The sequence below is a fragment of the Camponotus vicinus genome, unplaced genomic scaffold (genome assembly GCF_025532165.1).
Source record: "Camponotus vicinus isolate PSW18456_S1 unplaced genomic scaffold, iyCamVici1.0 SCAF_14, whole genome shotgun sequence".
NCBI classification, from domain to species: Eukaryota; Metazoa; Arthropoda; class Insecta; order Hymenoptera; family Formicidae; genus Camponotus; species Camponotus vicinus.
The window spans coordinates 6,882,727-6,904,322 of NW_028141950.1; the positions used below are offsets into that span (position 1 = coordinate 6,882,727).

General features: G+C 28.3%; 3 protein-coding genes across 3 annotated transcripts; all 3 read left to right on the top strand.

Annotated features, from left to right (window-relative positions):
- Positions 1 to 1,422: 1,422 nt before the first annotated feature.
- LOC145965298 (lysosomal aspartic protease-like) lies at positions 1,423 to 5,570 on the top strand. Its single transcript, XM_083088746.1, has 8 exons — positions 1,423 to 1,610; positions 2,427 to 2,659; positions 3,102 to 3,220; positions 3,353 to 3,576; positions 3,829 to 3,951; positions 4,016 to 4,151; positions 4,373 to 4,465; positions 4,545 to 5,570. The coding sequence occupies exons 1-8, from the start codon at positions 1,549 to 1,551 to the stop codon at positions 4,707 to 4,709; spliced, it is 1,155 nt and encodes a 384-aa protein (XP_082944872.1). The 5' UTR covers positions 1,423 to 1,548; the 3' UTR covers positions 4,710 to 5,570.
- A 1,745-nt stretch (positions 5,571 to 7,315) lies between these two features.
- On the top strand, positions 7,316 to 12,307 carry LOC145965299 (lysosomal aspartic protease-like). Its single transcript, XM_083088748.1, has 8 exons — positions 7,316 to 7,507; positions 8,272 to 8,501; positions 9,945 to 10,069; positions 10,203 to 10,420; positions 10,673 to 10,792; positions 10,857 to 10,992; positions 11,227 to 11,319; positions 11,410 to 12,307. Exons 1-8 carry the CDS (start codon positions 7,446 to 7,448, stop codon positions 11,572 to 11,574), a joined length of 1,149 nt encoding a protein of 382 aa, XP_082944874.1. The 5' UTR covers positions 7,316 to 7,445; the 3' UTR covers positions 11,575 to 12,307.
- Positions 12,308 to 15,585: 3,278 nt separating this feature from the next.
- On the top strand, positions 15,586 to 20,749 carry LOC145965294 (lysosomal aspartic protease-like). Its single transcript, XM_083088738.1, has 8 exons — positions 15,586 to 15,761; positions 16,111 to 16,349; positions 16,892 to 17,010; positions 17,142 to 17,383; positions 18,227 to 18,349; positions 18,414 to 18,549; positions 18,802 to 18,894; positions 18,974 to 20,749. Exons 1-8 carry the CDS (start codon positions 15,700 to 15,702, stop codon positions 19,136 to 19,138), a joined length of 1,179 nt encoding a protein of 392 aa, XP_082944864.1. The 5' UTR covers positions 15,586 to 15,699; the 3' UTR covers positions 19,139 to 20,749.
- The last annotated feature ends 847 nt before the right edge of the window (positions 20,750 to 21,596 follow it).

Consider the following 21,596-nt stretch of genomic DNA (forward strand, 5'->3'; position numbering starts at 1 on the left):
ACATACTATATGTTTGAATTATATGCTATTTTTATCTTTATGCTCGACTGGAGATTACAATGATTTTTAGTTTTCTCTTCGCAAATCAAAATTAATTGTGGATGTGTGTAAAAGATGGAGGGGAAGAAAAAGCATTCCACTAAGAGTCAACGTCAGATTTTAAAATAAAAAAATTATAAGCAAAGAAGAGGGAAAACAAAATATTTTAAAGATCGGATTAACTTACAGTTTTGCAATAAAAGACTTTGAGTTGCGACTCTTAGTGGATTTCTGGCCTTCAGCATCCAGGATGACGAGACGCTTGTGGCGCTTGTTCGATGACCGAAAGTCTGTGTCTGCATCACGCAAACTGAGTATGGACTGTTAAAGACCAATGACAAACTGAACTGACTGATCTAAAGTGACTAACTGATCTGATGTGTCTCATTGAACTGATTGATCTGAAGTGACTGACTGAAGCAACCGACTGAAGTGACTGATTGAAATGACTGACTGAAGTGACCGATGCTCCTTGAGAGCTTCTCTTTTTATATCCGATTCAGTTTACTTTTCCGGTACGTATCTTATCCTTCAATTAGATTTTAAATTCACAAAATTTGTTCAGGTGTCTAGGGTTTCGAATTTTTGTAAGATTTATCTAGCGATCCCTGATAAGTTTCCAAATGTTATTATTTCTATTTACAGAGGGAGATCTATGTTGTTTTATCATCGATATATTTCTCTACTGCCCTGCATGTATTTTTTATCTTCAGGTAATTATTTGTTAAAGAGATCGGTGTTGCTTCATTGTTGGCATTTCCTGCGTGTTTTTTTGTGATTACTCATAGATATTAGATGACAAATATAGATTATTATGAGGTGCGAGAGGCTCTATTTGATCAATAATTTTGCTTATCGTTAATCGAACGATCGTTGCCACAACTTCGTGAAAGGAAGGAATCGGCTGGACGTAACAATAGCAAAATTTCTGAAATTAATGAATATTCAAATATATATTTCAAGATTATGTATATTTTTTTCATCTCTTTAAAAATATCAAAAATTCATCAAATAAAGTGATTTATAATTATATAAATATAGTTTTTTCCGCACAAAATTATATAAAAAAATGTCGATTAATTAAATGCTACTTTTTGCAAATTATCTATTGTAAAGTTAATGACGCATGATTGTCTGTTTGGTTGATATAAACAATATCTTCTTTCGAAAGAATTGTTTTTGTTATTAATCATGAATTTATGTAAATAAATGTTCTTCATTAAAAATATACGATCATGCAAAATATGGTATACTTAAATTAAATTGATCGATGGAAATCTATCAGGATTTTTCGAATGTTTCGCGCGTTCTCTACCTGTTCAAGCATTCAACAGAGGGACACGCGCGATCATATATATATAACGCTATCGAATACCAATACAGTGCTAAGGGAAAGTTAGTAAGCGACAACACTTTATTTTTCTGTATATCTGGTGATAAAGTGTCGAAAGAAAGACGTCGTTGAAATTTTCACGAATCGAGACTTCAGCAGTAAATAAATTCTGAAATATGTTTCGCCTTTTTGTGCTAATGACGGTGCTCTTTATGACGATTGACGCGCAATTGGACAGGTCAGTATATATTATATTATATTGCATATTGGCATGATAAATATCGAACTTAGAAAGATCGATTTTTTCTCGTTTCCGACTTCTTGGATTAAACGCGTGGCTTGTACAAATGCAATTAATGCTTCAATACAAATTGGATGAAATTTCTTTGGTCAAAACGTATATTTTTATTTATTAGTCAAAGAGTAAATAAAATAAGAATTTTTGAAAAAGTGACTCGTTGTTCTTTCGACTCGTAACGTTCGCTTTTGTCCATCTTGTCTTTATCCCTATTTAAACGACGACCGTTAACATAAATATCATGCTTGGAGGTAAACAAAACATCTAATTGTAAGCTAGTTTTTCACGCGTAGGAGATCAATTATAGGTATAAGGAGTTGCTTTGTATTATTTGTTTAATTGATATTCTCTGTATCCTATTTTTAATAGTTGATTACTTGTTTTTAAATTACTTCTGTATGCAAAATCACATGCAAAATTATCGTTAATTAAAAATCAATATCCATTATATTATATTGATTTTATTTAAGACTGGATTGTACAAATGAAATATTACTTTTGAGATATATATGAGTTGATACAATTTAGAAAGATCATCGAGTGATAAACATTTCTGAAATATTTATATTTAAATGCGTAACGTACTTGTATAGCAAGTATGTAAGTTATATAGTTAATTTCTGAGATTGTGTAGTCTTTCTTGGCTTATATGTGTTCTGAAAATATCTATTAGTCATATCAAATGTGAATATTCATTTTACATATATATTTACAATACATACATATATCACAGGATGTTGTTTATGTTATTTCAAGGACTTCATTGCACAAGTTGGATGGAGAATCTTTGAAAAAAGTTGGCACCAACTTGCAAGGAGTTCCTTCGTTAGGTGGTAATCTTCCTTCAGTACATTTGACCAATTTCAAAAACGTGCATTACTATGGCACCATTAAAATTGGAACACCACCGCAAGAATTTAGAGTTGTATTTGATACTGGTTCCGCAAATCTTTGGCTATTTTCCAAAAAGTGCACAATCCCTACTTGCTGTAAGTAATTTGTTTGTATATATATATATATATATATATATATTCTATCTACAATTATATTTTTATTTTACAAGTATAATCTTGGGATATTGTAAAAAGTTGAATATATAATACAGATACATATTTATTTAATTTTATAGTAACTTTAATATTATAGTGTAAATATTACAATGGCAAACTTTGGAATTTGGAAATGTATAAATTATTAAATAATTTATCAGCTTCACTCTCTCAAGATACAAACAAGCATTGATAAACAAAAATGATTTATGAATTAATTCGACAAATACATTTACATGTACAACAGCATAGCAACAGTATAGCATTATTTGTAAAAGAATATTGCATATTTGATATAGATTAATAAGATAATATCTCTATATATATTTTTAATATCTTTCTAATATTGCTAATTTTCGATATTACTATATATGCTTCACAGTAGGACGTTATAAATATAATAGTATGGATTCCTATACATATATATCAAATAATATTCGGATTAATATGGAATACTTCGATTACACTGTATATGGATTCCTATCTACTGACATAGTGAATGTAAGTTATTATTAAACAAACAATCCAATTTAGTTATAACTAAAATCATAGTTTAAATATTTCTTAAGCAATCATGTTCTTTTTTTTGCGCGGCAACGACGATATATTATTTCAATAGCAATTTTATCATAGGTTGCCAACCTCAATGTTACGAATCAAACACTTGTAGAAGTGATAGGCGTATCAGACATAAATATATTTGATTTATATGTAAATATACTTGATAAACGAAGATTTGATGGTATCTTAGGCCTGAGACCTTCCAATTTATATGATGATGCAGTAACGCCTGTCTTTGGTAACATAATTCAACAAGGACTAGTGTCATCACGCATTTTCAGTATTTATCTAAACAGGTACACATCTTCTCTACTTATGAACAACGTATATGTCTAAACGAGAGTTTTTAATAATCATACAGTTCTATTTGTATATATATTTATATTTATTTTATATTTATTTTAATATTAACATAAATTAAATTTATTATTTATATATAGTACTATAATTTTTTAAATTAAAGTAATAATTATATTTGCACAATAAATATAATTTAATCGTAATTATCACACACATACATATTGCGATATAAAAAATATAATTTGCAGAGACACTTCAGCCGATTTAGGTGGTAAATTGATATTTGGTGGTTCCGATCCTGCCTATTACGAAGGAGATTTCACATATGTTCCTTTTACTGAAGAAGAGTACTCGGGATTTATCCTAGATAGGTACGTTATTTTTAAAATTACATTAATCGTGTTTCAACAAATTGTTTACGTTATCGCTTTGTAGTATCCAAATAAATGATTTTACTTGGTGCGAGGGAAGCTGCCAAGCTATCGCTGATTCAAGTGCTTGGAAAATAATTGGACCAGGAAATGATATTTCACTTATTAATCGATTTATTGATACTAATCGACGGGGAAGAGTAAGTAATATCTTTCAAGTGATCATATCTTTCAAAGCACGTAGCCCTTGATAAAAAAAATTATAAAAAATTGATAATAGCGATATAAAAATAAATATTAGGTACGTTCGAATGAAACATAAACTTTTATGGAACAATGACATTAGTCCTTGTTTCCGAAATAATTAATGTATTCATTAAATATGATTAATTATTAATTTGATATTATGTTTTATTTAAAGGTGAATTGCAATAGAATTTCTCAATTGCCTACAATCAGGTTTTTTTTAAGTGGTAAGGCGTTCAATCTTACCGGTAAAGATTACATCATTCGGGTGAGTGCTATAAGAAAATTATTTAAACTATTTAAATATGTATAAGAGAAGTTTATATTGTGTATTTAATTCTGCTCAGGATCCAGCTGATGAAAGTATATGTATAACCGTCTTCTGGAAACACGACCCAACATATGACGGTGAAGTAAAATGGGTTCTGGGAATGCCATTTATTGGCCGTTACTACACCGAGTTTGATATGGAGAGAAACCGAGTGGGATTTGCTTTGGCGAAAAATGTATAAAATTCATCGAAATGTATAGAAAATTTTTCATTGCCACCTTTTATTGTACACTTTATCATCATTCTTTTAATAATTTGCTTAGTTTTCGATAGCAAAAAAAATTTAATTTTTTAATTGCCAACCGAGAAAGTTCGCATATTATCAAAGTGAATTTTTGCGTAATATGTACATAATTGTGCCTTAATTTTTAACGGCAATACTTTATCGTGAAAGTAGCTGACATGAGCTTATTGTTAATTAGAATGTGCGAATTTTTGGAAACAGTGTAATTTGCTAAGTTCATTGTTGCATGGCCGTCTAGTCGATATAATCAATTTATTTTTTCGAAATGCTGATTTCTCCTTCATCATCATTCTTAATCACGCGCACGTTTAATAATTTATTTTAATACAATTTGTTTTAATTATAAAACAAAATATTTAAATAATATATTTTTAAATTTGATTGATCGATAGGACGGATCGATAACACGGATATGTTTCGAATGCGCGCGATTGTATATATAACAGTCGCCAAATATCGATAAATGATAGCTCTAGTAGTCGAGTACAATTTCTTCTTTGTATGTCGCAACGTACAGAAAGAAATTTACCAGAAATTTCGAAAATATGTTCCGTTTTTTCGTAGCAGCTGTGGTGCTGACGCGGAAATCGAAAGCCAAGTTTATACATTGTATCGTGTGTTTACGTTTCGTATCGGTATAATAAATGTTGATTTTATAAGATCGATCTATCTCGTCGTGATCACATTCGACTTTTCGAAATCCAAAACCTATGTAAATGTGATTGCATTCATGAAACACTGATAAATCCTAAATAGAAGGTTATTCAGTGCGATGAGCAATAAAAGTTTTTGATTTTATGATATTGTTATAAAAATCATTTTCTCCTTGCTCGATTTAATAAGAATTAGAGATGAAAGCTTACCATTCGATCTAATAAAATTAATCTTGAAGCTCCCTCGTTAATAAATCATTTTTATGGACCAAGAATTTCAAAGATTTTCCCGTTTCACTCCCTACATTTTCGTATGTGAACAAGAATTAATATGCTTCCATTCAGTGAGAGAACAGCTCGTTGTTATAGCTTTAAGATAATCTCGCTGCGATCTAAAGTATTTCCAAACCGCATCAAATCATCGACTTATCGACCTGATTTTATCTGTATTATGCATTCAGTCATATGCTCTTAAATGCATAACGGTGATATTTGATACGACAAGCGCGTTTTCCTGATTACAATTTACTATATCATAATCGCTAGAGATTGCGGAGATAAAAGTGCGATAATATGTCCCGCTGTCATATAATTAAAAATAATGTCTCGGTGTCATCTTCTCTCGATTCAAATTCTTGCGTAAATCGAGGAATGGACTGCGTGAAGAGATTAGAGAAAAAATTGACATTTTCTTTGTTCTTGGTTAATAGATGCCATGAAAATTTCGCAATTAATGCAATTAGCACGCGATTCAGTAGCGCCTTTCAACTTTTTTGAATAAAATAAGCTTCGTTAAAGAATTCTTAAGAATTGATTTCATATTCGGATACCATGGTTTCTCAGATTATAGTTGAATATTAAGAGCGTGAAAAATTAATTAGTATCGAACGATTATTATTTCCTATTTTCATCTGAAATGATTTGATTATAAATTGAATATAAATATTACATCGCTATTATTATTTATGAATTTTAATTGTAATATATGTAATATATGTTTATATACACATACTATATGTTTGAATAATACCAATATTCGGTCACTATCAACTTTCTTAAATCAGGATGAACTTGATAAAGAGAACTAATGAAAACATATTATAATTTTTTTATCTTATAATGTGTTTATTTTATTATAAGTTTATTTTTATAATATAGTTGAAATTATGATCATAATGACGTTTCTCATTATTGCAAATTATTTTATTTCGATAAATCACATATTTTTAAAAATATTTTTAATAAAAAAATACGTTTCCTTATTGGAGATGTATTATTTCCTTCACAAAATTTGGTTGCATTTTCCTCAAATTTGCATAATATAGAAAAGAAATGTATATATAGTATAGATTTTTAAGTTTTGTATAGTATCTTGAGTTAAAATATTCATATTAATATTATCCCAAGTTTAACATAACAAATTGTTCATAGCAAAATTTCTGAAATTAATGAATATTCAAATATATATTTCAAGACTATGTATATTTTCTTGTCTCTTTAGAAACCTCAAGAATTCATCAAATAAAGTGTGGTTTATAAATGTATAAATATAATTTTTCCGCACAAAATTATATTAAAAAATGTCGATTAATTAAATGCTACTTTTTGCAAATTATCTATTGTACAGTTAATGATGCATGATTGTCTGTTTGATTGATATAAACAATATCTTCTTTCGAAAGAATTGTTTTTATTATTAATCATGAATTTATGTAAATAAATGTTCTTCATTAAAAATATACGATCATGCAAAATATGGTATATTTAAATTAAATTGATCGATAGAAATCTATCAGGATTTTTCGAATCTTTCGCGCGTTCTCTACCTGTTCAAGCATTCAACAGAGGGACACGCGCGATCATATATATATAACGCTATCGAATATCGATACAGTGCTAAGGGAGAGTTAGTAAACGACAACACTTTATTTTTCTGTATATCTGGTGATAAAGTGTCGAAAGAAAGACGTCGTTGAAATTTTCACGAATCGAGACTTCAACAGTAAATAAATTCTGAAATATGTTTCGCCTTTTTGTGGTAATGACGGTGCTCTTTATGACGATTGACGCGCAATTGGACAGGTCAGAATATATTATATTATATTGGATATTGGCATGATAAATATCGAACTTAGAAAGATCGATTTTTTCTCGTTTCCGACTTCTTGGATTAAACGCGTGGCTTGTACAAATGCAATTAATGCTTCAATACAAATTGGATGGAATTTCTTTGGTCAAGACGTATATTTTTATTTATTAGTCAAAGAGTAAATAAAATAAGTATATTTTTGAAAAAATAACTCGTTGTTCTTTCGTAACGTTCGCTTTTGTCCGTCTTGTCTTTCCCTAAACAACGACCGTTAACATAAATATCATGCTTGGAGGTAAACAAAACATCTAATTGTAAACTATTTTTTCACGCGTTAGCAGATCAACTGTAGGTATAATGAGTTGCTTTGTATTATTTATTTAATTGATATTCTCTGTATCCTATTTTTACTAGTTGATACAGTTACTTGCTTTTAAATTACTTCCATATGTAAAATCACATGCAAAATTATCGTTAATTAAAAATCAATGTCCATTATGTTATAATGGTTTTATTTAAGGCTGGATTATACAAATGTAATATTACTTTTGAGATATATATGAGTTCATACAATTTAGAAAGATCATCGAGTAATAAGCATTTCTGATATATTTATATTTAAATGCGTAATGTACTTGTATTGCAAATATGTAAGTTATATAGTTATATATAACTATAGTATATATATATATATATATATATATATATATATATATATATACTTGCAATCACAGAATGTTATTTATGTTATTTAAAGGAACAAGACGGATTTCCTTCGAAAATTTTCGAAAAAAGTTGACACCAAGTTGCAACGAGTTCCTTCGTTAGGTCATAAACTTCCTTCAATACGTTTGACCAATTTCAAAAACGTGCATTACTATGGCTCTATTAAAATTGGAATTCCACCGCAAGAATTTAAAGTCGTATTTGATACTGCTGCTGTAGATCTTTGGGTATTTTCCAGAAATTGCCCAATCCCTATTTGTAGTAAGTAATTTGTTCGTATATATATATATATATATATATATATATATATATATATATATATATGTCTTTATTTGTCATTTATTAAGTAAATTTCATTTAATCAGTACCGTTCTTTAGGCAAGCTTAAACTTCAAGTTTTTAAATCCGCGAATATATATGTATATATATTCTATCTACAATTATATTTTTCAAGTATAATCTTGGGATATTTAAAAAGTTGAAAAAAAATATAATACAGATATTTACTTAAGGGGTTATGTCTAGTCATAAAATTAAAAACAATCGATTTTTATGTTTTTACATTTTCTTGAAGTATATCATATTGAAAATATTTCCTAAAAGTTTCAAATTAATCGGATGCAAATTGATGGAGTTATAATTGTATGTTTCATGAAGTGTCAGAATGTATCACTTTGTTTAAACACGACTACAAAGCTTCAGCTCTGATGTTTCGAGAGCTATCAAGTCAATATACGAAGAGTTAAATAAACTAAAATTGGGCCGGGAATAGATGATTCTGTGTAAATTAAAGAAACTATATTTTATTTAAATGTAAACTTGACACAAATCTTAAACGCGTTTTTCTCGAAATCATTTTTTCAAAGTCGGTGAGCAAGATATTTCAAAAACCGTTATACCGATTTGCTTGAAATTTTACAAGCTTCTTCTACGTAAAAACCTGTAGATGAACGAAGGATTTTTTTTAATGAATACTTTTTTTTTACTTAATAAAAAATAAGCAATTTTTAAGTCGAAAAAGAATGTCTTAAAATCAAATGACTGCCATTTTGTCCCAAAACAATTTTTCGATTAATCCTTCGTTCATCTACTAGACAATTTCATACATTAACAACAGTTTATCGAATTTTTGATGTCAGATGAATCAGTTTCGAAAGCATTGCTCACCGCATAGCGCATTTTAAAAAATAATATTCGGAAGAATAGTTTTAACTTTTACATTTTTTAATATTTTATTTAAAAAAAATATAACATATTTAATATTTGTATTTTTGAATAAAAATTTATTTGTAAAAAAAAATTATTACACTTTTAAAAAAAAATTCCCAAACATCATACTTTCTTCGGCCTGCTGACTAGCTATAACCCCTTAATTTTATAGTAATATTTAATATTATAGTGTAAATATTACAATGGCAAACTTTGGAATTTGGAAATGTATAAATTAATTTAAATAATTTATTACATTCACTCTCTGAAGGTACAAACAAGCATTGATAAACAAAGATGATTTATGAATTAATTCGACAACATTTACATACACAATTATTTATAATATTACATTCACATATACAATTATTTATAAGAGAATATTGTATATTTAATAAATTAATGATACAATATCTCTATATATATTTTTAACACCTTTGTAACTTTGCTGATTTTCGATATTGAATATGCTTTACAAATTGATATGCTTTACAGCAAAAAATAATCAATATGATAATACAAGATCCAAAACATACAAGGATATAGCAAATGGTAGAAAAATTATTTTACCATCTAAATGTTTCGAAGTAGAAGGAATCTTAGGTATTGATACAGTGAATGTAAGTCCATTATTAAACAAACAATCCAATTTAATTATAACTATAATTGTAGTTTAAATATGTCTTAAGCAATCATATTCCTTTTTCCTCGCGGCAATAACGATGTATTATTTCAACAGCAATTTTATTATAGGTTGCCAACCTCAATGTAAAGAATCAAACATTTGCAGAAGTGATAAACATATTAGAAGATATCGATATAAAAGAAAATATATGTGCTGGACGAACATTTGATGGTATTTTTGGCCTGAGATCTTTTAAGCTATATGATGCTATAATAACGCCTGTCTTTGGCAACATGATTCGACAAGGACTACTGTCATCACGCATTTTCAGTTTTTATCTAAATAGGTACATATCTTCTCTACTTATGAACAACATATATCTATAGACAAGAGTTTTTAATAAACATACAGTTCTATTTGTATATATATTTATATTTATTTTATATTTATTTTAATATTAACATAAATTAAATTTATTATTTATATATAGTATTATAATTTTTTAAATTACAGTAATATTTATATTTGCACATTAAATATAATTTAATTTTAATTATCACATACAGACATATTGCGATATAAAAAATATAATTTGCAGAGACACTTCAGCCGATTTAGGTGGTATATTGACATTGGGTGGTTCCGATCCTGCTTATTACGAAGGAGATTTTACATACATTCCTATTGCTGAAGGATACTGGCAATTTATCATTAATATGTATGTTATATTTTAAATTACATTAATCGTGTTTCAACAAATTGTTAACGTCATCGCTTTGTAGTATCGAAGCGGAACATTTTACTTGGTGCGATGGAGGCTGCCGAGCTTTCCTTCATACAAGTGTTTCGAAAATAATTGGACCAGAAAAGGATATTTCATCTATTAATGGATTTATTGAAACTGATCCATGGGGAAGAGTAAGTAAACGATATCTTTCAAGTAATCATATCTTTCAAAGCACGTAGGCATTGATAAAAAAAAATATAAAAAATTGATAATAGCGATATAAAAATAAATATTGGGTACGTTGAAATGAAACATAAACCTATATGGAACAATGACATTACTCCTTTTTTTGTAATACTTAATGTATTCATTAAATATAATTAATTACTACTTGATATTAACTTGATATTATGTTTTATTTAAAGGTGAACTGCAATAGAATTTCTCAATTGCCTACAATCACATTTAATTTGGGTGGTAAGGAGTTCGATCTTACTGGTAAAGATTACATCATTCGGGTGAGTGCTATAAGAAAATTATTTAAATTATTTAAATATGTATAAGAGAAGTTTATAAGAGAAGTTTACTGTGTATTTAATTCTTCTCAGCATCCAAATGATGAAAGTATATGTGTAACCGTCTTCTGGAAAAACGACGCAACATATGACGATGAAGTAGTATGGATTCTGGGCATGCCATTTATTGGCCGTTATTACACCAAGTTTGATATGGAAAAAGAAAGAATAGGATTTGCTTTGGCGAAAAATGTATAGAATTCATCAAAATGTAGAAAATCTTTCTTTGTCACCTTTTATTGTGTACTTTATCATCATTTTTTAAATTATTTGTTTAGTTTTCGGTAAGAAAAAAATTTAAACTTTCTTAATCGCCAACCGAGAAAGTTTGCATATTATCAATGTGAATTTTTGCATAATATGTACATTATTGTGCCTTAATTTTCAATAGCAATACTTTATCGTGAAAGCAGCTGATATGAGCTTATTGCTAATTAGAATGCGAATTTTTGGGAACAGTGTCATTTGCCAAGTTCATTATTGCATGGCTCTCTAGTCGATATAATCAATTAATTTTTTCGAAATGCTGATTTCTCCTTCATCATCATTCTTAATCACGCGCACGTTTAATAATTTATTTTAGTACAATTTGTTTTAATTATAAAACAAAATATTAAATAAAATATTTTTAAATTTGATTGATCGATAGGGCGGATCGATAACACGGATGTGTTTCGAATGCGCGCTATTGTATATATAACAGCCGTCAAATGTCGATAAATGATAGCTCTAGTAGTCGAGTACAATTTCTTTTTTGTATGTCGTAACGTACAGAAAGAAATTTACTGGTAATTTCGAAAACATGTTCCGCCTTCTCGTGATGACTGTGATGCTGATCGCCGCGGAAATCCAAAACTAAGTTCATACATTGTATTGTATGTTTACGTTATAAATCGGTATAATAAATATTGAATTTATAAAAATTGATCTATCTCGTCGTGACCACATTCGATTTTCTGAGATCCCAAACTTATGTAAATATGATTGCATACATAGAACGATAAACCCTAAATAGAAAGTTATTCGTGCAGTGTAATAAAAGTTTTCGATTTTATAATAATGTTATAAAAATCATTTCTTCTTCACTCGATTTAATAAGAATTGAAGGTGAAAGGTTATCATTGGATCTAATAAAATTAATCTTGAAGCTCTCTCGTAAATATAGCATTTTTGCGGACCGAGAGTTTCAAAGGTTTTCCCGTTTCACTCCCTACATCTTCGTACATGAACAAGAATTAATATGCTTCCGTTCAGTGAGAGAACAGCTCGTTGTCACCGCTTTAAGATAATCTCGCTGCGATCTGAAATATCTCCGAGCCACATCAAATCAACTTATCGACCTGATTTTATCTGTATTATGTATTCCGTCATGTGCATTTATATGCATAACGATGCTGTTCGACACGACAAGTGCGTTTTTCTGATTGTAATTTACTATATCATATTAATCGTTGGAGTTTGCGGTGATAAACGTGCGATAATATATCCCGCTGTTATGCAATTAAAAATAATATCTCGGTGTCATCTTCTCTCGATTCAAATTCTTGCGTAAATCGAGAGTAAGGAATAGACTGCCTGAGGAGATTAGAGAAAAAATTGACATTTTCTCTGTTCTTGGTTAATAGATGCCACAAAGATTTCGCTATTAATGCAATTAGTGCGCGATTTAGGAGCACCTCTCGACTTTTTGAATTACTGGATGCATAAAATAAGTTTCATTAAAGAGCTCTTTGTAACTGATCTTATATTCGAATACCAAGGTTTCTTAGATTATAGTTGAATATTAACAACGTGCAAAATTGATTATTATCGAATTTATTACGATTATTATTTGCTATTTATTTATTTTGATGTTGATAAATATAATAAGGAGAAAAAATATTACAGGTAAGCCAAAGATGTGCGAAAAAACATTCATATAAATTATTTCAATTTTGCTTTCAATATGGTTAATAAAAAAATGATGTTCTTTCACAGAAACAAAATTATTTTAAAAAATCTTGAAATGTATCGTGAGCGAAGGGAAATATTTCGCACGAACTTAAAAAATAATTTCTGACCAAAAAACGCACGCTCTCCTTCTTTGATTCGCCATCATCGCAAGTAATCCGTTTACGAAAATATTTACAGGGAGGATGATATGGATTTCGCGTAACGTGTCTCCTGTGTCTGTTTTGGCGTGAAATCTCCATCGTAATGACCTGTAAACAGCAGCTATAAAAATCATAAATAATTCAAAAATCACAAACAAAAATCATAAGTAACAGCGCTTATACATTTCTCGTTTACTTAAATATTTTTACCGATGTTAAATACATTGCTAAAACATGTAGGGATTAGACTATGCATATTTTTATTTATACATATAAGTTTGACAGTCAAATAATGAAATAACTTTCGATGGAGTTTTTCATTAGGAGTGCGATTCATTAAGAAGTATACCTGCGCGAAATCCTTTGTTCTTTTCGAATTAAAATTGTCTTTTTACCAATTGTTTCAGCTTCTCTTTCGTCATCTAAGATTCAACATAATATTGCTTGTAAATAATTTTGCTTAATATTATTAGATGTAATTTATTTATATCTCTTCTCTCGACATTTTCGTAACGAATATCATCGGATGACTCTTGCTAGAATTGAACAACACAATGATTATAACGGCTTCAAACACCGACAAGTGATGTTGTAACATAATCTCAATTAATGTCGGTAAATTATATGTCTATTGTAGTAAAATATTTGCTTGATTCGGTCCAGAACCGAAAAATATTGCCTCATCGTTATCATAATAATCTAGGGTCATCTCGAGTTCTGAACCAATATGTGTATTAGATTCCCTTATACAAATCAATTGACACAAAATGCATTTGCTTATGAATGATTGAAAAAAATATACGAGATCATAATTATAGATCATTATTTAAAACATAACTAACATAACCATCGTACGTTCTCGATTTATGATTCTTGCGTCATGTACGAAGAAGTGCAATAGATCTCACTTAATTTGAGTGGACCTAATAGATCTAATGACTTCCCTATATTTCTGGAATCTAAAGAGATGATCTTCAACTAAACATTTGTACTCAAATAACCACTACATCTGATTATTCCGGATTTTTGCTGATGCCTGTTTCAGTGAGACGTGAAATAATTTGATTATAAATTGATTACAAATATTACATCGCTATTATTACTTATGAATTTTAATTGTAATATATGTTTATATATATATATATAATACACATACTATATATGTTTGAATGGTACCAATATTCAGTATCAATTTTTTTAAATCAGGACGAATTTGTTAAAAAGAATTACAATTTTTTTATCTTATAATGTGTTTATTTTATTATGTTATCTAATTATATATTGATTTTTATAATATAATTGAAATTACCATCATAATAATATTTCCCATTATTGAAAATTATCTTATTTCGCTAAATTAATCACACGTTTTTAATAAAAAAATACGTTTCCTTATTAGAGATCCATTACTTCTTTCAAAATTTCATATGATTGCATTTTTTTCAAATTTGCATAATATATGACGAAAGAAATGTATAGTAGAAATGTATATACTAGAAGTAAGACATATATAGTATAGATTTTTAAGTTTTGTATAGTATCTTGAGTTAAAATATTCGTAATAATATTATCCCAAATTTAACATAACAATTTGTTCATAGCAAAATTTCTGAAATTAATGAATAATCAAATATATATTTCAAGACTATGTATATTTTCTTGTCTCTTTAGAAACCTCAAGAATTCATCAAATAAAGTATGATTTATAATTGTATAAATATAGTTTTTCCGCACAGAATTATATAAAAAAATGTCGATTAATTAAATGCTACTTTTCTCAAATTATCTATTGTACAGTTAATGTTGCATGGTTGTCTGTTTAGTCGATATAAACAATGTATTCTTTCTTGAAAGAATTGTTTTTTATTATTAATCATGAATTTATGTAAATAAACGTACTTAATTAAGAATACACGATCGTGCAAAATATGATATATTAAATTAAATTGATCGATGGAAATCTATCAGGATTTTTCGAATGTTTCGCGCGTTCTCTACCTGTTCAAGCATTCAACAGAGGGACACGCGCGATCATATATATATATATATATATATATATATATATATATATATATATATATAACGCTATTGAATACCAATACAGTGCTAAGGGAGAGTTAGTAAGCGACAACACTTTATTTTTCTGTGTATTTGGTCATAATATGTCGAAAGAAAGTCGTCATTGAAATTTTCACGAATCGAGACTTCAGTAATAAGTAAATTCTGAAATATGTTTTGCCTTCTTGTGGTTGTGACGGTAATCTTTATGACGACTGACGCGCAATTGCACAGGTCAGTATATATTTTATTATATTTTATATTGGCATAATAAATATTGAAATTATAAAGATGGAATTTTTCTCGTATCCGATTTCTTGGTTTAAACGCGTGCAAATGCTTCAATACAAGTTGGATGAAATTTCTTTGGTCAAAACGTATATTTTTATTTATTAGTCAAAGAGTAAATAAAATAAGAATATTTTTTGAAAAAGTGACTCATTCTTTATTTCTTTCGTAACGTTTTCGCTTTTGTCCATCTTGCTTTTATTCCTATTTAAACGACGACCGTTAACATAAATATCATCATTGGAGGTCATCAAATATATTTGCATTCACACAATGTTCTTTATGTTATTTCAAGGATATTATGGCACAAGTTGGATTTCCTTCCAGATTTTATGAGAAAAGTTGGCACCAAGTTGCAAGAGATTTCTTCGTTAGGTGATACTCTTCCTTCAGTACGTTTGACCAATTTCAAAAACGTGCATTACTATGGCTCTATTAAAATTGGAACTCCACAGCAAGAATTTAAAGTTGTATTTGATACTGGTTCCGCAAATCTTTGGCTATTTTCCAAAAAGTGCACAATCCCTGATTGTTGTAAGTAATTTGTTTGTATATATTTGTATATATATATATGTTTTTATTTTTCATTTATTAAATAAATTTCATGTAATCAGTATCGTTCTTTAGATAAGCTTAAACTTCAATTTCTTAAATCCGCGAATATATATATATATATATATATATATATATATATTCTATCTAGAATTATATTTTTCAAATATAATTTTGGGATTTAAAAAGTTGAATATATTATACAAATACATATTTACTTTAATTTTATAGTAATATTTAATATTATAGTATAAATATTACAATGGTAAACTTTAAAATTTGAAAATGTATAAATTCATTTAAATAATTTATCACATTCTTTCGCTGAAGATACAAACAAACATTGATAAACAAAGATGATTTATGAATTAATTCGACAAATACATGTACATGTACGACATATACAATCATTTACAAAAGAATGTTGTATATTGAATATAGATTAATAAGATAATATGTCTATATATAATTTTAAAATCTTTTTAACAATGCTAATTTTCGATTTTACCGAATATGCTTTACAGCAAGACGTCATCAATATGATAGTAAGGATTCCTACACATATATATCAAATAATGCTCATATTTATATGGGATACTACGATTATAATGTAAATGGATTCCTATCTACTGATACAGTGAATGTAAGTCATTATTAAACAAATAATCCTATTTAGTCATAACTAAAATGATAGTTTAAACATTTTTTAAGCAATCGTGTTCTTTTTTTGCGCGGCAATGACGATGTATTATTTCGATACCAATTTTATCATAGGTTGCTAACCTCGATGTAAAGAATCAAACATTTGCAGAAGTGGTAAACGTATCAGATGTAAATATAGTATTAAATTTATATGTAAATAATTTATATATAAATATACTTGATAAACGAAGATTTGATGGTCTCTTGGGCCTGAGTTATTCCAGTATATCTGAGAATGGAATAACGCCTGTCTTCGACAACATGATTAAACAAGGTCTAGTGTCATCACGCATTTTCAGTTTTTATGTAAATAGGTACATATCTTCTCTATCTATAAACAACATATATCTATAAACAAGAGTTTTTAATAAACATACAGTTCTATTTGTATATATATTTATATTTATTTTATATTTATTTTAATATTAACATAAATTAAATTTATTATTTATATACAGGGTGTCCGATTCCTGAGTGACCAAACGAAAAGTAGTGGTAGATTGGATCAAATTGAGAAGAAAAGTTCTCTACTATTTTGCAAAATTCGCAATAATTATTAAGAAATAAGCAAAAATGTTTCGGCGCATGAGAAGCGGTAGATCGCTCGCAGTGTCCGATTAATGAGTGATCAAACGAAAAGTGGTGGTAGATTGGGTCAAACTGGAAAGACAAGTCCTCTACCATTTTGCAAAATTCGCAATAATGATTAAGATATAGGCAAAAATGTCTCAGCGCATGAGAAGCGATCTGTCTACCGCTTCTTATACTCTGAGACATTTTTGCCTATAACTTAATAATTATTGCGAATTTTGCAATATGGTAGAGGAATTTTCTTTTCAGTTTGACCCAATCTATCACCACTTTTCGTTTGTTCACTTAATAATCACACACTACAAGCGGTTTACCGCTTCTCATGTACCGAGACATTTTTGCTTATATTTTAATAATTATTGCGAATTTTGCAAAATGGTAGAGGACTTTTCTTCTCAGTTTGACCCAATCTACTACTACTTTTCGTTTGGTCACTCAGGAATCGGACACCCTGTATAGTATTCTAATTTTTTAAATTAAAGTAATATTTATATTTGCAAATTAAATAAACTTAATCTTAATTATCACATACATACATATTGCAATATGAAAAATATAATTTGCAGAGACATTTCAGCCGATTTAGGTGGTAAATTGATATTCGGTGGTTCCGATCCTGCTTATTATGAAGGGAATTTTACATATATTCCTGTTACTGACAAAGGATACTGGCAATTTACCATTGATAGGTACGTTATTTTTTAAATTGCATTAATCATGATTCAATTAATTGTTAACATCACCGCTTTGTAGTATCCAAATAAATGATTTTATTTGGTGCGAGAAAAGCTGCCAAGCTATCGCTGATACAAGTGCTTGGAAAATAATTGGACCAGGAAAGGAAGTTTCACTTATTAATCGATATTTTGGAACTAATCCACAGGGAAGCGTAAGTAAACGATATCTTTCAAGTAATTATATCTTCCACAAAACACGTAGTCTTTGATAAAAAAAAAAATAAATTATACAAAATTGATAATAAAGATAAAAAAATAAATATTAGGTACCCCCGTTGAAATGAAACATAAACTTCTATGGAACAATGACATCAATCCTTTATCTGTTCCGAAATACTTAATATATTCATTAAATATGATTAATTACTACTTGATATTAACTTGATATTATGTTTTATTTAAAGGTGGACTGCAATAAAATTTCTCAATTGCCTACAATCAGGTTTAATTTGGGTGGTAAGGCGTTCGATCTTACCGGTAAAGATTATATCATTCGGGTGAGTGCTATAAGAAAATTATTAAAATTATTTAAATATGTATAAGAGAAGTTTATATTGTGTATTTAATTCTTCTCAGCATCCAGATGATGAAAGTATATGTGTAACCGTCTTCTGGAAACACGACCCAACATATGAGGATGAAATAGAATGGATTCTGGGAATGCCATTTATGGGCCGTTACTACACCGAGTTTGATATGGAGAAAGACCGAGTGGGATTTGCTTTGGCGAAAAATGTATAGAAAATTTCATCGAAATGTATAGAAAATCTTTCATTGTCACCTTTTATTGTATACTTTATCATCATTTTTTAAATTATTTGTTTAGTTTTCGGTAAGAAAAAAATTTAATCTTTTTTAATCGCCAACTGACAAAGTTCCCATATCAATGTGAATTTTTGCGTAATATGTACATAATTGTGCGTTAATCTTCAACAGCAATACTTTATCGTGAAAGCAACTGATATGGGCTTATAGTTAATTAGAATGCGAATTTTTGCGAGTAATGTCATTCGCTAAGGTCATTGTTGCGTGGCCGTCTAATCGATATAATTAATCTATTCTTTCGAAAAGCTGATTTCTCCTTCATTCTTAATCACGCCAACATTTAATAATTTATTTTAATACAATTTGTTTTAATTAGAAAACAAAATATTAAATAAAATATTTTTAAATTTGATTGATCGATAGGACGGATGATCGATAACACGAATATGTTTCGAATGCGCGCGATTGTATATATAACAGCCGCCAAATGTCTATAAATAATAGCTCTAGTAGTCGAGTACAATTTCTTTTTTGTATGTCGTAACGTACAGAAAGAAATTTACTGGAAATTTCGAAAACATGTTCTGCCTTCTCGTGATTACTGTGATGCTGATCGACGCGGAAATCCAAAACTAAGTTCATACATTGTATTGTATGTTTACGTTACATATCAGTATAATGAATATTGAATTTATAAAAATTGACCTATTTCGTCGTGATCACATTCGATTTTCTGAGATCCCAAACTTATGTAAATGTGATTGCATACATAGAACGATAAATTCTAAATAGAAAGTGATTCGTGCAGTGCAATAAGAGTTTTCGATTTTATAATAATGTTATAAAAATCATTTTTTCTTCGCTCGATTTAATAAGAATTGGAGGTGAAAGGTTACACTGGATCTAGTAAAATTAATCTTGAAGCGCTCTCGTAAATGTAGCATTTTTGCGGATAGAGAATTTCAAAAGTTATCCCGTTTCACTTTCTACATCTTCGTATGTGAACAAGAATTAATATGCTTTCGTTCAGTGAGAGAACAGCTCGTTGTCATCGCTTTAAGATAATCTCGCTTTGATATAAAATATTTCCAAACCGCATTAGATTATCGATTTATCGGCTGGATTTTATCTGTACTATGCATCATGTGTTCTTAAATGTATAATTGCGATTTTGATGCTGTTGGACACGACAAGCGCGTTTTTCTGATTTACTATATCATATTAATCGTTAAAGATTGCGGTGATAAACGAGTAATGTATCACGCTATTTTTCATGCAATTAAAATAATATCTCGGTCACTTTTTCTCAAATACTTGCGTAGATCAGGAATTGATTGCGTTTAGAGATTGGAAAAATCGATATTTGCTTTGTTCATTTGCTTATGCATTAGCTTATGAATGATTTTATGAATGATACCTATATTGTAACAAATAACCACTATCCATCAGATTTAGATATTCCGAATTATCGCTGATGCCTGTTTTAGTCAGACTTGAAATAATTTGTTTACAAATTGATTATAAATATTACATCGCTATTATTATTTATGAATGTTAATTGTAATATATGTTTATATATGCATACTATATATGTTTTAATTATATCAATATTCGGTATCAAACTTTTTAAATCAGGACGAATTTGATACAAGGAACTAATAATAAAATTACAATGACAAAATTACAAATTTTTTATTGTATAATGTGTTTATCTTATTATATGTTATCTTATTATACGTTGATTTTTATAATGTGATTGAAATTATCATCATAATATAATGCTTTTCATTATTGAAAGTTATCTTATTTGGATAAATTAATCACAGATTTTTAATAAAAAAAATATTTCCTTATTAGAGATACATTATTTCTTTCACAAAATTTCATATTGTTGCATTTTTTCAAATTTACATAATATATGAAAGAAATGTATAGTAGAAATATATGTACTAGAAGTAAGACATAGTATAGGTTTTTAAGTTTTGTACAGTATCTTGAGTTAAAATATTCGTAATAATATTATCTCAAATATAACATAATAATTTATTCATAGCAAAATTTCTGAAATTAATGAATAATCAAATATATATATCAAAATTATGTATATTTTCTTGTCCTTTTAAAAACCTCAAGAATTCATCAAAAAAGGTGATTTATAATTACATAAATATAAATTTTCCACACAAAATTATATAAAAAAATGTCGGTTAATTAAATACTACTTTTTTCACATTATCTATTGTAAAGTTAATGTTGCATGATTGCCTGTTTAGTCGTTATAAATGTATTCTTTCGAAAGAATTGTTTTTATTATTAATCATGAATTTATGTAAATAAACGTTCTTAATTAAGAATACACGATCATGCAAAATATGATATATTTAAATTAAATTGATCGATGGAAATCCATCAAGATTTTTCGAATGTTTCGCGC

What these genes read in the sequence shown, in the direction of transcription:
- LOC145965298 (XM_083088746.1), top strand. Translation starts at nt 1,549, where the DNA reads ATGTTTCGCCTTTTTGTGCTAATGACGGTGCTCTTTATGACGATTGAC. An exon ending in TATCTACTGACATAGTGAAT is followed by an intron (nt 3,221 to 3,352) that starts GTAAGTTATTAT and finishes ATTTTATCATAG; the next exon opens with GTTGCCAACCTCAATGTTAC. An exon ending in ATACTAATCGACGGGGAAGA is followed by an intron (nt 4,152 to 4,372) that starts GTAAGTAATATC and finishes TTTTATTTAAAG; the next exon opens with GTGAATTGCAATAGAATTTC.
- LOC145965299 (XM_083088748.1), top strand. Translation starts at nt 7,446, where the DNA reads ATGTTTCGCCTTTTTGTGGTAATGACGGTGCTCTTTATGACGATTGAC. An exon ending in ATTGACGCGCAATTGGACAG is followed by an intron (nt 7,508 to 8,271) that starts GTCAGAATATAT and finishes TGTTATTTAAAG; the next exon opens with GAACAAGACGGATTTCCTTC. An exon ending in TTCAGTTTTTATCTAAATAG is followed by an intron (nt 10,421 to 10,672) that starts GTACATATCTTC and finishes TATAATTTGCAG; the next exon opens with AGACACTTCAGCCGATTTAG.
- LOC145965294 (XM_083088738.1), top strand. Translation starts at nt 15,700, where the DNA reads ATGTTTTGCCTTCTTGTGGTTGTGACGGTAATCTTTATGACGACTGAC. An exon ending in TGGCAATTTACCATTGATAG is followed by an intron (nt 18,350 to 18,413) that starts GTACGTTATTTT and finishes ACCGCTTTGTAG; the next exon opens with TATCCAAATAAATGATTTTA. An exon ending in GAACTAATCCACAGGGAAGC is followed by an intron (nt 18,550 to 18,801) that starts GTAAGTAAACGA and finishes TTTTATTTAAAG; the next exon opens with GTGGACTGCAATAAAATTTC.